This window comes from Hippocampus bargibanti, linkage group LG12 (assembly GCF_051943395.1).
Source record: "Hippocampus bargibanti isolate YZ-2025 linkage group LG12, ASM5194339v1, whole genome shotgun sequence".
Lineage (NCBI taxonomy): Eukaryota > Metazoa > Chordata > Actinopteri > Syngnathiformes > Syngnathidae > Hippocampus > Hippocampus bargibanti.
In genome coordinates, this window is record NC_142745.1 from 9,608,466 (window position 1) to 9,624,571 (window position 16,106).

Here is a 16,106-nt window from a genome sequence, read left to right on the forward strand (position 1 = left end):
CTTGGTCACTAATAAATGTGCTCTTATGTCTATCATGTTTTGTCACATCAATGGCATGAACATTTTATTGCATTTGTGCAAATGTTGATGTGGCAATATTAATTTTTCCCTGAAGATAAGGATTGTTTTACCTAAATGCTGACTCTCAGGTCAGTTACAAATCAGCAGAGAACAAAACTATGCAGAATTCAATCAATCCTCTCTCTGACACAAGAAAAATCAAGCAATTAGAAAAAGACGAAGTTTCCGGAAGGTGCTTTATTTTTCACATTCATCGCATCGCCACAAGCGTCCTCTGCACGTCACAAGTAGACGGTTTCAAAACAATAGATCATTTGTATAAAACGTGTGCATGTATTGCGCTCACAATTATCAAACACATGAGGCAACATGGCCAACAAGTCAGGTGACCACTTCTTTAAAAAGTCATTTATTTCATTCAGCTTGCGTCACATGCTCGTTCAAACCTCAGGTTGATTCAAAATCTGAACTGCCGTAAATAAAAGCAGCCTTATTTTGAAAGTGATGCAGAGAGCAAAAGGCCACTGGATAATGTATGAACTAGGACTACATTTAAAGCTCTTTGTGGGACAGTCATCACAATCGATTGGTTCAATAACTTTTGGCGAAAAAGTATATTTAAGGAAAAGGTTAGCAACATCTTCTCCTGATGCATCTCGGTAAAAACAAAAAAACAAAAACTGGCCTGACATTTGAATATATAGTGCACTAGAACCTTGTTATTGTACATGAAACATTTTCTTCATTCTACGTTCTGGGGGTCTTTTTCTTTGCGAAAAATAATCTCGAAATTAATATAATTGTTCCTTTTTTTAAACGTCTGTATCGTATACCCAGAATTATTCATACGTTGCTAATTGTTAGTGAGCTGTTTTCTTTTATTTGTTGAATGCATGCATGTCTCCTGAATAGGACATTAACAAAGGTAGCAAAATAAATGCTAATGTTACATTTTAAAATTAATTTAGGTTATCTTGGCAACATTTTAATAGGCTGTGATAGGATTTGAATTAATCATTCAGAACATTAGATTCAAAATATGTGCAAGTCATTCGGAACATGAAACTATGTGTGTTTTTTTTCAGCAATTTTCCTGTTTAATTTCCAGTTAAAAGATATCACCAGTTCAGAATTAAGACATGAAAATTATTCTGTGCGACACTGTAAACACACCGAACTGTGATGTCTGCCTTGTATGAAGAAAGTACATTCAGTTTGGCTGCTTAGATACAAATAATAAATAAAACATAAAAAAATGGCACTTATGTGGTCAAAGATAGCAAAGTACTGTAGAGTACTGAAAACTGTATATACACACACACACACCTATTTAAAGAATAGCTCAGATGTGACTGGGTTAGGATGATGATAATGCTTCGTCACCATCAGCCAACAAACAAGGTCATTGGCTCGCCGCACGTGATCCATCAAATCAACACAATCTACTCTGTCGTTTGGAAGTGTCGCGTGGACGCCTCATTTCTGTCACGTGAAAGCAATTACTGTAACGTCAATGTCGCAATGTCATTGCGATCATGAAAAAAAGTATGAACGTTACAGTGACAATCATGGAAGTGCTTCTCAGCTACTGCAGTATTCATGTATTTTGAAGACATCCAAATTTTGGCTCCTCAACTAACTCCCCCCCAAAAATGGGTTAACTTAAATAATAGCACTGCAGCAATTATGACCCCACCTCCCCGCCAAAATCTAGCGAGACAAAAACTAGCACTGCTTACAACAAAACCTGACCAATGATGCTCCCTCCTGTTTTGCATGTGCCTCATTTCATGGAAGGAGTGTTAGAACAGAAATCATTTCATCACGAGACAACGTGGAATAAAACCAGCTGCAGTACAAATATGGCTCCCAAGAAGTCAAAATGTGACATCTTTCGATGACACACTCTCACATTGACTCGTTCCTCCTAAACGTTGTAGACCCTCGTGGTGGATGCGGTGGGTGTGATGTTGCTACTTGATGTTGTCGAGGAACGCTCCCGTCTGACGTATCGTTGCTTTCTCGCTTCAAAAGGTAGAGAAAAAAAAGTATTTGCGACGGGCTCCAATAAGGAATGATTGCCGTTTGGTACGGTATAACCTGTTTGGCAAAGATAGAGTAAAAGGTTAGCTTACCCGTCGAGGAAGGAATCATGACAGCCTAGAAGGAAAAAAAAGACACATTGCGTGTGTGTGTGAGTTTATGAATCAAAATGCATAATTAGATTTGCATAAATAAAGCACCCTTACCGTCTCACTTGGTTGGAATATAAACGCTGTAAGAGGATAGAACGTTAAGATTGATTTCTGCTTTTACTGAATGTTACAAAAATATATAACAATATCCAATATATACAGGTATACATCAGTACTTTTAAAGGACAACCGACGTCACTTTTTTGTTTCCTGACATCAGAAAAACGTTTTATAGCATCTAAAATACCCAAAACACGCAGTATGATACTTTTATTCAAATGCAAAACACCAATAAAAATGACTTAAAATGTCCAAAATCTGCAAAAAAATTGAGTTGCGAATTGGGCATTTTCAAAAAGTCCCGCCCCCAGTTTGTGACGTCACGCCAAGACGTCTTGCATTGCTGGAGAATCAAAACAATGGCTTCATATTCGGATAATATGCTTTTTTGTTACACATCCAGTTAATAATATGATTCAAATAGTTCTGAAGAGGAAAGCATACATGTTTGCAATCGATTAAATAATTTATTCCGTGCCATTTTGAGGCAACATTGGGGGGAAATGTCTCACCCAAAAAGAGGCATGAGAAAATGGCGACCTCTTGTAGACATGACAGTGTATTGCGCCACAGTTACCAACGACTATTCAGCCAATTATCAAAGAAAACTTCTTCCGACCACAATTCACACGACACTCACTGCTCTGTTTGTCATTTAAACAAGATTGAATGCCGAGCAGTTGCCGTGGGTGATTTGTAACCCTGTGTCAAATTGGACCGCTTATAGTATGGGGCGTACAACTGTCACAGTGCGAACGGGCTTACCTTTGTTGCGCCGGTAGAAGATATTTGGAAGCCGATGGGAGCGCTTGAGGTAGAAGAAGGAGGCAACAGAGAGGATCAGGAACAGGCTGATCAACAGTGTTCCAAAAAGAAGGGAGGCGGCCACGCCTACGCCACCTGCTCACAGATGGCACGCGGAATAACAATCAACCGACACGGTGCATACAGCTTGTTGGAAAAATAAGCAAAAATGATTGTATTTGGCACCAGTTTTGATGATTAGCACCAGAAAGATTCAGAACATGACAATTAGAAGAACTTCGCTGAAGAAAATTTTCTTCAATCATTTAGTTTTAGTTTTTTTGTCCCACCTAAAATTATAATACTTTTGATTGCTGTATAATCTGTTTGGTAGCTAAGTGAGCCCCCTCATATGGCTGCCTTTAAAAAAGAGGCACTTAACTAATTCACTGCCAGACATGTGCAAAAATGTGTCCACTCCGGTGCCAGGGTTTTTGTCATTGTCACTCAAATTCCAGGACGCATAAAATATTGAGTTTTAGGATGACATAAACATTCAATACAGCGTTAGAAACATCAGACTCTCTTCTTTCATCAGAGTTAATTCTTAAATTATACAGGACTGAAGTTATATGAACTTGCAATACATAGATTTTGGTTTATATAGCGCTTTAACAACAGATGAAGCTGGAACAAAGCACTAACATGGAAAAAAGGGAAATGCTGCCCCCTTGTGGAAAAGTACATTGCCAGAAGCCATGGTCAGCGCTTAATCGGCACTCAATCATGAAAAAACAAAACCCGAACAAATTCGGGAATGGCGCTCTACATCCTATTTTCAATTCCCAAATAAATTCGTAAATGGCAGTGAATGAGTTCAAAGTGATTTTGGCTGTTTGTATGGCAGTAAAAAAAACACACATCAGGCTGGTGTCAGCACAACCATTCAAGGCTGGTAATTGCTTTCACGTGACAGAAATGAGGCGTCCACGCGACACTTCCAAACGAGTGGATTGTGTTGATTTGAGGGATCACGTGCGGCAAGCCAATGACCTTGTTTGTTGGCTGATGGTGACGAAGCATTATCATCATCCTAACCCAGTCACATCTGAGCTATTCTTTAAATAGGTGTGAGTGTGTCTGTGTGTGTGTATACAGTTTGCTCAGCATGGCCTTTTGCCGTGTGTTTGAATGCATTGGCTAGGTAAAATTGCACGTTTTATTCAGAGTTAGGTCTTAAATGAATTGGTTACTTTCGAAAAGCAACACAAAATGCTTGCTGTAGAGTTGTCAGAGGGGAAATGATGCCGTCTAAAGGTAATTGTGGGAGAAGAAAACAACTGAATTACAATGTAGTATTTTCCACAGTTATTGTTCAACACAAGAATTAATAAAAGTTAATATGTACCTGCACGTAACGCATTGAGAATTGACAGGCATTCTGTTCTCCACTGGAACATTTAAAGGACAACCGACGTCTCCGGACAAGTTGTGTCCATAATTTGTAAAATGGCTTCAAATGACTTCTACTGAGCGTATTTTACAAAGATTCCACCCCATATAGGTATATTATACGTTTTAAGACTCGCGCTGAATATTCCGGTAGTCTTGTTTTTGAGTTGGTGACAAGTCCTCACCCTACGTCACTAAAGGAACGCCCCTCACCGAGAAAGGAGATACATTGCATCACCTCAATGCATTTTGCGGTACTTTGTTTGGTCTGAAAACTTCGTGTTGATGGCGAAATTAGAAGGAAAACACGTAAATAACGCGATGGTGAATCGTGTGTTGCGCCAAGACTCCGGTGTATTTGATGTTCGCTTACAAAACGTCCCAGGAGACAATTTACATGGAGCTTTGTTGCCCTCTTCTGCCTTTTTTGGGTACTGTGAGTACTAAAGAGTTTGTCACTACATTTCTCTCCAGATGCATAAAAATGACCAGAATAAATACTTTAATCGATTGCAAACATGTATGCTTTCCTCTTCAGAACTATTTGAATCATATTCATAACTGGATGAGTAACAAGAAAGCATCTTTTCCGAATCTGCAGCCATTGTTTTGATTCTCCAGCAAGGCAAGACGTCTTGGGGTGACGCCACGAACAAGGGGGCGGGACCTTCTGAAACTGGCCACTTCCGGGTTCAATTTGAAGTAGTTTTTGGACACTTTAAGTCATTTTTATTGGTGTTTTGCATTTGACTAAAAATATCATACTCCGTGTTTTGGGTATTTTAGATGCTATAAAACGTTTTTCTGATGTCAGTTAGGAAACAAAAAAGTGATGTCGGTTGTCCTTTAAAGGAGAATACTGAAGTAGACAAAGGGAATAGGTGCACATTGAACCATAAGAAAAATGGCAGCTTAGGAGATGAAAGCGTAACGTACCAATTTTAGGCATTACAGTTGTGACCGTTGTATGGTTTCTCCTGTCCACTGTGTAGTCTAATGGTGAAGACAAAAATGGACAGTGAATTAAACAACACTATTCTATAATTTTATTGATCTAAAGAAACGACACGAACAGTCAAAATGGCTTACTATAGGTACAGGTTGTTCCATTCTCCGTGTCCATGGCGGCAGTCTCGCACAATATGCAAACAGAGTTGCTCCCCTCGAGGACACGGAAGAAACAGCCTAAAGAAATCAGATCATATGAGGACATTTCCCCCATTCAAAAGCCCGTCAACATAACAATGTCGATTTCATTTTGGCATTATGATAAATGTTGAAAATCAGTGACATGATATACTGTCCTCTTACAAGGGGAATTATGTCATTGCCAGACCAACACTTAATGACCTACAAAGGTCTGTAAAAGTGGTCCAGTGGACGAGTTAGGACACCATTCAGATTGTGATAACATGTCCCGAGTTTGAACAAACAGGCTATTTCTGTGTCTGGTATGTACATTCATTGGCTTGGCATTTTTATAGCTTCTTCAATTCTTATCTTTATTGCTCGCAGCTTCAGTGTGAGAAGTATATTGAATCATCATGGTTTAAAAAAGTAAAGTGCGTTAGGTTATAATATTACAAGCTAATATCTATTTTCTTCAAATGCAAAGGGCTGATATAGAATAGGGAATGTGAATCAGATATTATTAACCTATTGTGTAATTTTTCATCCCACCCCAAATGGCAGATTAGCCAGAAAAACAATAAAACATCAAACACATGCTTAAACATCTGTTGGCGGACTCGGACAAAAATGTGGTACCTGGTTCGCAGCGAGTGTCATTTGAGCATGAGCTATTTGTCTTCTGTTTCTCACTGCAGCACTCAAGAGAGTTGTGATGTAGAGCCTGCAGAAAAAACAACCAGGTTACTGGCTAAAGCGGAACGAAGTACACTGGACTGGTTAATTTTCTACCTTGGTTACGGGTGTCTCCGGTTTGATAAGAATCACTGTTGCTGCCAAGACCAAAAGGAATGACAGAGCCATGTTTGAGCACTTTAAATAAAAGGGAGAAGAATAAAACAAGGATGGCACAGTCACCAGTTGAACAAACCATCAGGTGAACCGCAGTATGGCTAGGTCAAGATGCAGTGTGATATTCAAAATTAAAAGCTTTTATAGTCATAAATGTCAACAGTGGATCCACATTTGAGAACATTGAGTGACATTGAGTAAAATTTCATGAGATTCAATCTCAAGTGTTTTTAGTCTTTATTTGACCATTTTTCTGATGCTGTACAGAAGAACACACAATCATCTGCCAAAAATCTTTCATCTTTGTTCATCTACTGTGTATAGACCAGCGATTTATACCGTCCTTTCTTATTCATCTTGGAGGAAACCAATGATGCAGCGAGCAAATGCTTATTTTGTTCAGACATTCAGTATATTTTCAAACATCAGGGTTGTGATATATTCTGATTCCAGACATTCTACACTGTGCTATCTGTGATATTTTAGCTGCCTATTAACTGGCTAAACATTGGCCACTCTGTGTGTTGAGTGATGGCTTCAGTTGATGGCATCTAAGATTGTGCCTGTGTTCACTGTATCTTGTTACCATTTGTTAAATAAAGGGATTAAAGGAACATCCGGGACTGTCTTCCTTTTATTATGTGAGAAATGATTTAAAACCCTGGACATTATATCTTAAATGCACTATTTCCTCCCGAGTCATGTTGATTGCTACGTGGTACTGAAAAACAAACAACGCAAAATAATAGGAACGATTTAAAAATCGCTGCTATGCAATGAAGTCAAAATGTGCACTGCGACATACATGTATTGCAACGTACGACATCTGTTGTTACAAGCAGAATGATCAAATACTCTCCACTAGATGGCAGAAGGGACAACTAACCTGCGTATTCACCTGTTGCCATTCGGACAACAGAAATCATGGTTATCTATTGAACAGGATTCGAATTTACATTAAGTGAATCAATTTCTGAATTCATTGAGACGAGGCGATCATATGTCTAGTTCTACGACGTTTTTCGTTTGGTCGTGTGCCGTGAGATTTTTCAAATGTAAAACGTGCCTGCCCCGGCTCTACAAAGCTTTGGAAACACGAGGCTAGGAGCACAGAACGCAGTCGATCATCCCCTGTTTAAACTCGCGTTTTAGTTGATCAACCTGTGCCACCGTCGCTGTCTTAAATCATTGCAATTACAAGACAACTGCGTTCGTGAGGAGCAGCTCTTATTATTGATGTCCTGTGTAGTGTATCATAACAGTAGACAACAGATCAGATGTGCTGGCTAAATTTGAGGAGTAATTCACTTACGAGCGAAAGTGCAGAATCCGGCCTGGATCGAATTCCAGGCTGGATTTAGTTGAAATCGGACGTCATCTGTCCGGAAAGATTTATATTGTAGGGTTTGTCATCGACACACCTCCGTAGTTTGGGTTGTCTGCGCCTTGGATGCGCTCTTTCTATCGTTTTCAACCAGCATCCGTGGGATGCTTTCACAATAAAATCTCCACACTCAGTTTGTAAACTGATTGTCAACATCCGCGGGAATCTTTCACAATAAAAGAATGTAGAATTACCGGTCGTCACATACAGTACCACATAACTCGTATTTTAGCCCAAATATGTGTCCATTTGTTCTCAAATTTCCTTTGATTACTATTATTATTTTTCTGTATATTTATTTTAACTCATGTGAGTACTTTTACCAATCGAGCGTTTTTTTTTTTACATTTCACTTTTGTTTACTGTTCCTGTAATCCAGTTATACGATTTATTATCTCTTTGTAAAGCGGTTAAAAAGATTATAAATAATTTGAATCCCAACAAACTCTTGAAAGGACTTCGTGTATATCTTTTGGGAAGAGTGGTCACGTGGTTCTTCCCTCGCCCTTTCAATAGGAGCACCTGTATGTACTTCACCTGCGTACGATGTGACGTTTTTTGGGCGGCAGATTTGAATATCTTTGTCACTGTTTTGCTCTTTATAGTCAAGTACGTAAACAAGGAAACAAGGGGCGAAAGTTAACACGACGAGCGGGCGTTATGCCTAATTGTGTTATCTGCAAACTGTCTGGAGTCACTGTTTATTTTTTACTAAGCTAATGCTAACACCATACTTAGCTAAAACACCGAATGCTTAACATGTTCTATTGAATAGCTGACCTTAAAACAATCTATATTTTCTCTACAGGAGTAGCAGAAACAATGAATCACACAGCGAACATAAAAGAAATGCTGAACACTCAATCAATAGGATGCAGGTGATAACAAAATAACAAACAGCTCGCTTCCCTACTTAAATTTTGTTTAATTTCATGTAGTGTATGTTGCAAACACCCTTTTGCTCACTTACTCTGACCTCGAGTGTCATTAGCAGTGCGGTATTTGAACAACTTTTCTAAACTTGCTTTGATATATCATTGTATAATCAACAGAAATGCAGCCACCAACTTCACAGATTCTCAGTTTTTCTTTGGGTCCCAATTTTGGCGTGAAAATTCTCAAAGCCTTTCTCAGGATATGACGTTGTCATCCAGGAACTCTCAGCAAAGTTCACAAGAGGTGAGATGATTCAGTAACTGAATAAAATTACAATGAGATGGGATGAGAGGTTTCTGGGCTGGGTTACTCATATTCGCATACCGGTAGAGGTAGCATAGAAGCAGTGCAGACTGCGAGAAACATGATACACCGCAGAGATATTGTTCAGAATAAAGTAGCCCCATTTAATTGAGGAAAAAATATAATTTATTTTATAAATATAAACCAGTGCTTCTATGTCGAGAGTTTGCTTGACTGAATAATTACCATTCCTAATTACCATTCCATCGCAGTGACAGATATGCCGTTTGCATCATTAGTATCAGCTGCGGCACAAGTTTAAGACTATTATTACATGTAAGAATGTCCATATTCTGCCATTATTAAAAAAAAGAGTTTAATGTTTTAAACTAGGGATTAAGAAAAGTGAGAAAAATATGATTATTTGAAATTAAATGTAAATTGATTTTTCTTTTAGTGTAGTGACCCCAAGATTTCAACGCGTTATCAGTCCAAACCTCTCTTGTTTGGAGACCCAAAGAACAACCAAACACTTTTGGAGGCGTTTGAGGAGGAAAAGAGAAAAGCAAAAGAAAAAAGTGACAGGTAATGTCCCATCTTTGTGTCTTGGTGCTAAAATAAAAAAAAAAATCTTTATAGACGCAGAGCTTCAGCATTATTGAAATCCTCATCTTTTGACATGTCTTTTTTTTCCAGCGATATGCTCTTAAAAGAATGCCTTCATATTCATGAAACCCTAACCAAAGTAAGTAAATAATTTCCAAACATTGGCTGACTTTTCTTGTGAACTAATAAACAATATATTTCAGATCCAGCAACTCATTGCTAACACTGAAGAAAACACAACTGCATGCCAAATCATCCTCCAAAAGTTGAGCGATTTGTCTTCAACATGTATGTTGTCTTAGAGTTTCTTGTGAACGTGATAAACATTTGCATGATTAGTGTGCTGCGACAAGCATGCAAGTTTTTTTCAGTAGCATATTGGGCCCTTCACTCACTAATTTTATCTTACTCATTTAAGATCAAATTGTTTTTACTTCTCATCCATCTAGTGCAAAATGTAAGCAGTATCCAGAGTGACATTTCACAGCACTTTAAAACATTATTGGACACTGTGAACTCCCAAAAAGAAACAATGACAGAATTGGGGGAACGGGTGCAAAAGGTGACTCCTATGTTGTTTGTTTATATCACAATGGGGAGCCGCATACGCGTCACATGAGCTGATTATTGTTCTGTGGGTGCCGTCAGAATGGAGACTGCAATGTCGAACTCGGCGCTAAAATGAATCGCGAAGTGGAGTGTCTGAGACAAGAGCAAGAAAAAGCGACTTTGAAGCAAGAAACCATGCTTGGGGAGGCCTTGCAATTGCTAAATGCTTTAGTTTCAGTGCACTCAGGTAAGCTCTGTCCTGTTGAAGTGGCTGACAAAGCCATTCAGACGTTACCAGGACAGGACAAAGAGGTTCAAACGGCACAGGATGCACCAGATAGGCAAGTTTCTGCTATGGACAGTGGCATTAAGAAAAGAAAGAAGAAACATGCCAATAGGTACAGATGGAGACCAAGAAGACCTATTGTCCGCCACAGATCTCAGCATATTGTCCTGGATGAAAACAGTCAACCTCATACTGATTGCAGTAAACGGCCAAATATTTCGCGCACTCTCGGAGATTCTCCTTGCATGAGCGACGTAGGCAGTCGCGTTCCTGAGTGTACACTACAGTCAAATACAAAGAGCAGACCCACTAAGACTGGAGGATGTTTCATCACACCTCTCAGCTGCTGGTCTCATGAAACTAGCACTCCTGAAACCCCCAAAAATTCCAATCCTGTCCCAGAGATTGTGGTGTTGGATTCCAGTCCCCCTGATGCTCTCTGGCAGCTGTTTGAAATGGATTAGATGTCAAATACTGTTTTGGAGACAATGGGTCATTGATGATTATTCTCTATTATTTTGGTTAAAACTGAGTAATTTGGTTATGGTCATTTATTTGAGTGGATACATAGGATGGGGAAAGTAGTGCCTGAGGTTGAATGCATTCCCAATAAGCCTTGTCATGGTTATGCTTTATTCTCAATTTACTCTTGCTAAGTAAAAAGTTTACTTCTGCTCAAATTTAATTTAAACGTATTCAATGTTTGTACTGTTGGGTTATCGATTGAAAATAAATCATCACTCACAGATTTATGTTCATTGGAGAATTTATGTAGATAACGATATATAGTCGAGGTTCTTGTTTATTCTGAATCTCAACAACATTTTTCATTCAACATTAACATTTTTCCAAGATTCTCAGCAAAGGGATTCAGATAAGTTTTTAAAGAGTGTTTGCTTGAGATTATGCAAGAAACAATCATGGTAAATGCAGCTGGTGACATAACTAAAGGTGCGCGTTTATTGCAAAAATAATTGTGCAAACGTTTCTTACTGCAGTGCATTCATTGATGTTTAACAAAAGGGTGAGAAATCACCAGGTCAACGACCCCCTGTCACCGTAAACAGCTTAGGGAGTAGAAAATAGAAACAATAAAATGCTTTAGATCATACATATATTCAGTTGCAGCATATCCACTACCCTGCTAAAAATTATGCATTGTTCTCATCCAGGCGTTTTTATGTATAGTTTAGTCCTAAATACAAATTTTTAAATGCATCATAACAGTTTAAAAAAAAATTCACAAAATCCAAGCTTGACCTGACCTTTTTTTTTACTGCAGTAGGTCAGCAGGTGGCGGTAATAATCCCCTTGGATTCAAATTTGCCACTAAGCAAACGTCATAGTTGTCATGCATCAAAGCCCGCCGAGCAACAACCGTCCATCTGTTTTCCCAGGGGTCAAGCTCCAGGATGTCTTTTGTTATATCGTCATGACGATCTGACAGTCAAAAACACAAAATGTTAAAATACAGTGCACTATTTCCGGATATATTATGCAGTGTGTGAGGAAACAAAGATTGGCTAGTCACTAGCCAATCATAGTATAACTAGCTGCTAGTTATAAGAGCATAATGGCCAGAGGTAGCACAGCGTATCGGTAGCGAGCTGCATAAGCAAATATATTGTGTTGAATTAATAGCGGGTTTTTTTTCAATCCACAATGGCTGAAGCAGTAGAAGAAATGGATTTGGTTGGAGATTTACTGTTAAAGCCATTTTCAAGACGGACTTTTCAAGAAAAAAATGGGCATCGTTAAGGAAGGTCAGTCAGTTATTTTCTGGCTAATGGTACTCTCTAGTGGATTTGTAGTAAATTACACCACACTTTTTTCAGTCTTGATTGATTCAGACGTAGCACTACTGAAGGCCTTGCGATGAAATCCACGGCCCACCACTGATCTTTAAGGACGTTATTCCTGTTATTTTCTGACACACCTAATATGTGGACAGTGAAAGTCATCTTACCCGCTCCTTTGTAGAACCCGCAGACATAAATCTTGCCTCCCACCACTCCAGCATTGGCAGCGTTTGTGCGCAGTGATAGTTGAGAGCAAGGTAGAGAAGGGCCGTCCCTCCAATAATCCCCATCTGGGTTATAGATCTCCACGGCGTCGAGACAATGCCTTGACTGTCCTCGGTCCACACCCTCACAGCCAATACCTCCTACGGATGCAACATCACAACCGATCCTTTCCGAATCGGCCGAGAAGTATTACATTTGTTGGGCCACTTCACCGTCTTTTCGGAATTCTTACCCATGACAAAAATTTCTCCGTTGAGAACCACAGCGCTACATCTGTATTTTGAATACTTCATTGGACGCAGCCCCATCCACTGATTTAGGTTTGGATCGTACTCAAGAAGGCGGTTGCTGAGGCGATCTGGCTCATCGTCCATTCGGTATGACTGCTTGGACAAGAGGGGGTGAGGGAGCATGACGAAACAGAACAAGAGATTCAGATACATAATACATTATGAAAAGCACAGATGGTATTGGATTCGAAGTACTTGGGGTCAACTGTCCAGAGGAATGGAGAGTGTGGAAAAGAGGCAAAGAAGCGTGTCCAGGCAGGCTGGAAGAGCCGGAGAAAAATGTGAGGTGTGATGTGTGATGTGTGATGTGTGATAGAGGGGTTTCAGCGAGGATGAAAGGAAGTGTCTATAAAACGGCGGTGAGACCAGCCATGATGTTTGTACTGGAGACAGTGACAATGACGAAAAGACAGGAAGCACAGCTGCAGGGAGCAGAGATGAAGATATTGAGGTTTTCTTTGGGAGTGACCAGGTTGGATAGGAATGAGTACATTAGACGGACAACTCATATTAGAGGCTTTGGAGAGACAGTCAGAGAGGCCAGATTGACATGGTTTGGAGATGTCCAGAGGAGAGAGAGTGATTATATCGGGAGACTGATGCTGAGCCTTGAACTGCCAGACAGGAGACCGACAGGAAGAGCAAAGAGGAGGTCTATGGATGTTGTCAAAGAGGTCTTGAAGGTAGCTGGTGTGAGAGAAGAGGATGCACAAAACTGTGTTAGATGGAGGACACTGATTTGCTGTGGCGACCCCTTGAAGGGAAAAGCCGAAAGCAAAAGAAGTCTGTTAAGTCTGACTCTCATTCATATTCTTTTGTTTTATTATTGTGGGTTTTTTACCTGTGGAGTTCTGCCACCAATGACGTACAAACGATCTTTCAGCCTGACCACGCTGTGATAAGCCAGTGGCATCGGCAGAGGTGCCGCACTGCGCCAATGTCCTCCCTGGAGAGACCATCGCTCCACACAGTTAGTAATAAGAAGCTGGTTCTTCATCTTCATCAGGCCACCAATCAGGTACAGGGTATCTCCCGAGGAACCTAGCCCGTAAGAATCTCGGTACACCGCTGACGTCAGGCATTCCCAACTCCCCTGGGCTTCCACTTTGTACCTGGCAAAGCAAATGAAATAAGCACCAATTGTTGTTGCTATCATATTACAGCGTCTATGATCCCTCTCACCTGTAAAGCTCAACATCCATTTCCTTTTGTCGGGACATCCTGCGGGCACCAGCCTCTCCCGATACTATAATGTTATTGTCTTCAGTAACGACCCCCGCACATACATAACCAAGGGCCTCTCCGTATCGAGGCGAAGTGATGTAGTAACTTCGCCCTGTTGAGGGGGCGTAACAAAAGCTGCGTTCGTTGTAGTTGCCGTATCTCGAGCGAATACCACCGCCGTCATTCCCGATGCAGAGCAGCAAGTCCGTGGTTTCCATCCCATACCGCAACTTTAGTTTACGCGGCGCAGCGGAGGGATGCATTTCCACAACCTCCAACGCTTGCCTCATCATCTCCAGACATTCCGAGTCGGCCAGCAAAGCTGCATTCCTTTTCATCGTCTCTTTTAAATAGTCTGGGTCGATCAAGGGTAGGCGAACTTTTCTGAGGAGCTCAGGGAAGTGCTCGCGACGAATTACTCCTTCGACCGAAACGCTGTGTTTGACCCAGCGAAGAACTATATCCAAAATGGTTTCTTCTCTTGAAATATTGAGGTCGTCCGAACCGATCAAGTTTCCAAGTTGATGGGCCTCCAGATCTAAAACCTCTTCGTTCTGGCAAACCTGGACAAAATGCTGCTTCAGAAGGCGCTGAGCACGTTCGGCCAGTTCCGCCGCACCGAGATCTCGGGCGAAGTAAAAGACGCCGAGGCAGTTGGAGGCATCCATGTTCTCGGTCATGTGCTCCTGACATTTGGCAAAGACATCATCCATCTGCAGGAGAAAAGCTGCAATGGAGATCCCTTGCACGTTGGTGTTGGTGAGAGGGAGATCGGAACTGTACATGTAGTTGAGGAGGAGATCTAAACTGTCTGCAGGGGTGTCTCGTAGGAATATTTCGCGATCGTTACACTCTCGGAGGCCACAGGTGAACATAACACGAAAATAGGGGCTGAAGGCAGACAGGACAAGGCGGTGACAGGGGAATCGTACGCCCTGAGCCACCAGCACCACATCCGTCAGGTGCTCTCCCTCCCTCATTTTCCTTAATTGCTCAAGAAGAACCTGTCCGTGTTTGGCCGTGAACGCCATTTTTTTGCTTTATAATTGAAGTGTCAAAAAAATAATGTGCACATAAACAGTGTGTTAAAACCAGGGGGTGAAGGGGGGGTGTCTTTCCCTGAAACAGATAGAGTGGTATTATTAGAACCAGCTTTCTGTACGCTGTCATTTCGGAGCTTGATTGCGATATATAAACCCTTTCATGCACATTGAAACCTAATAACACAATAAGAAGTCCACTGTAGTCACCGCTGTCTCCCAAAGGGGTTAAACCAGTTTTGGCAAGACATTCTTGGGATTTATATAATATGATTCCAGCAGAATGACAACGCTCAAATGTTTGATTTGGTTTTTCCCTGGATTAGAGAGCATGCACGTCCACTTCATGGACCGTTCGATTCGCAACTGAGAAGAAATAAAAGCCTTACCAGATTCATCAGCTTCCTTTGTCGCCTGCCATCTCAAAAGAACATTCAATTTATATGTCTATGCTGTATAAATCACTCTCTATTTTTCTTGATTTATTTTTTATCGGACAATGTCTGTTATTGCCATCCTTTGACAGAGGGTCTGAGTCAATGCAGGAGGCAAAGATATGTCACTCCCCAACCCCCACCCTGCACTGCCCTTGCCTCTGAGCTACTCACCCCAAAATAGACATTGTTTTAGTGTCCTATGTCTTTTGAAAGTCAAAGTTTGTTCGGTCAAAGCGGATTAGTATTTTAAAAGGTTATTTCATGTTGTCTGGCATTTGTCATTGAATTTGAGGGTGTTCTGTTTTATTGTTGTTGAGAATCATTTCTTCAAATTTGGTGTTTGTTTGACTCTGTCACAAGCACTGTGCTCTGAAATGACTGCCATGAAAAGTTCATAGCAGGGACTCAAATTTCATGCTTGCACTTTTATTAAAGGCCCAGTACATTGTATGCATCAGTGCATCCGTAAACAGACCTTTCGCAATATTTTTGTAACTTTAGAAGTAAATCATATTGTCATGTGGTTGAAACTTGAAGATGACATTGGATTGGATTTGCCTTGATTAGTCTCGCAGTGAAGACATCTTTATTTCATAGCAGCAAAGTTATGAAAGGAAGAGGAAAGGAAAGAAACA

The 16,106-nt window shown here is 40.5% G+C and overlaps 3 protein-coding genes across 4 annotated transcripts; 1 reads left to right on the top strand and 2 right to left on the bottom strand.

Annotated features, from left to right (window-relative positions):
* Positions 1 to 243: 243 nt before the first annotated feature.
* On the bottom strand, positions 244 to 7,923 carry lg12h1orf159 (linkage group 12 C1orf159 homolog). Its single transcript, XM_089011015.1, has 9 exons — positions 7,765 to 7,923; positions 6,393 to 6,473; positions 6,240 to 6,324; positions 5,562 to 5,657; positions 5,409 to 5,465; positions 3,042 to 3,176; positions 2,271 to 2,296; positions 2,157 to 2,181; positions 244 to 2,046 (listed from the first exon to the last, which is right to left on the bottom strand). Exons 2-9 carry the CDS (start codon positions 6,462 to 6,464, stop codon positions 1,949 to 1,951), a joined length of 594 nt encoding a protein of 197 aa, XP_088867141.1. The 5' UTR covers positions 6,465 to 6,473; positions 7,765 to 7,923; the 3' UTR covers positions 244 to 1,948.
* An 888-nt stretch (positions 7,924 to 8,811) lies between these two features.
* On the top strand, positions 8,812 to 10,936 carry iho1 (interactor of HORMAD1 1; the record flags this gene model as incomplete). Its single annotated transcript, XM_089010695.1, has 6 exons — positions 8,812 to 9,015; positions 9,473 to 9,600; positions 9,712 to 9,760; positions 9,825 to 9,909; positions 10,071 to 10,183; positions 10,270 to 10,936. Coding segments are annotated over 6 exons (1,230 nt in total), but the record flags the coding sequence as incomplete, so codon positions are not given.
* Positions 10,937 to 10,991: 55 nt separating this feature from the next.
* On the bottom strand, positions 10,992 to 15,582 carry kbtbd12 (kelch repeat and BTB (POZ) domain containing 12). 2 transcript variants are annotated; one of them, XM_089009801.1, is made up of 6 exons: positions 15,424 to 15,582; positions 13,953 to 15,113; positions 13,612 to 13,882; positions 12,713 to 12,866; positions 12,423 to 12,620; positions 10,992 to 11,896 (listed from the first exon to the last, which is right to left on the bottom strand). In XM_089009801.1, the coding sequence occupies exons 2-6, from the start codon at positions 15,023 to 15,025 to the stop codon at positions 11,730 to 11,732; spliced, it is 1,863 nt and encodes a 620-aa protein (XP_088865927.1). In that variant the 5' UTR covers positions 15,026 to 15,113; positions 15,424 to 15,582; the 3' UTR covers positions 10,992 to 11,729. The 2 variants fall into 2 exon arrangements, with proteins under 2 accessions (XP_088865927.1, XP_088865928.1); XM_089009802.1 differs by having other exon boundaries at positions 11,001 to 11,896; positions 12,713 to 12,863.
* Positions 15,583 to 16,106: the final 524 nt, after the last annotated feature.

Excerpts from the sequence above, each read along its gene's own strand:
- lg12h1orf159 (XM_089011015.1), bottom strand. The coding sequence starts at position 6,464 with ATGGCTCTGTCATTCCTTTTGGTCTTGGCAGCAACAGTGATTCTTATC. Across the intron at positions 5,658-6,239 it reads TGACACTCGCTGCGAACCAG|GCTGTTTCTTCCGTGTCCTC; the intron begins GTACCACATTTT and ends TGATTTCTTTAG. Across the intron at positions 2,047-2,156 it reads CATGATTCCTTCCTCGACGG|CGAGAAAGCAACGATACGTC; the intron begins GTAAGCTAACCT and ends TACCTTTTGAAG.
- kbtbd12 (XM_089009801.1), bottom strand. The coding sequence starts at position 15,025 with ATGGCGTTCACGGCCAAACACGGACAGGTTCTTCTTGAGCAATTAAGG. Across the intron at positions 12,867-13,611 it reads TTGGTGGCAGAACTCCACAG|CAGTCATACCGAATGGACGA; the intron begins GTAAAAAACCCA and ends CTCTTGTCCAAG. Across the intron at positions 12,621-12,712 it reads CGGAGAAATTTTTGTCATGG|GAGGTATTGGCTGTGAGGGT; the intron begins GTAAGAATTCCG and ends TTGCATCCGTAG.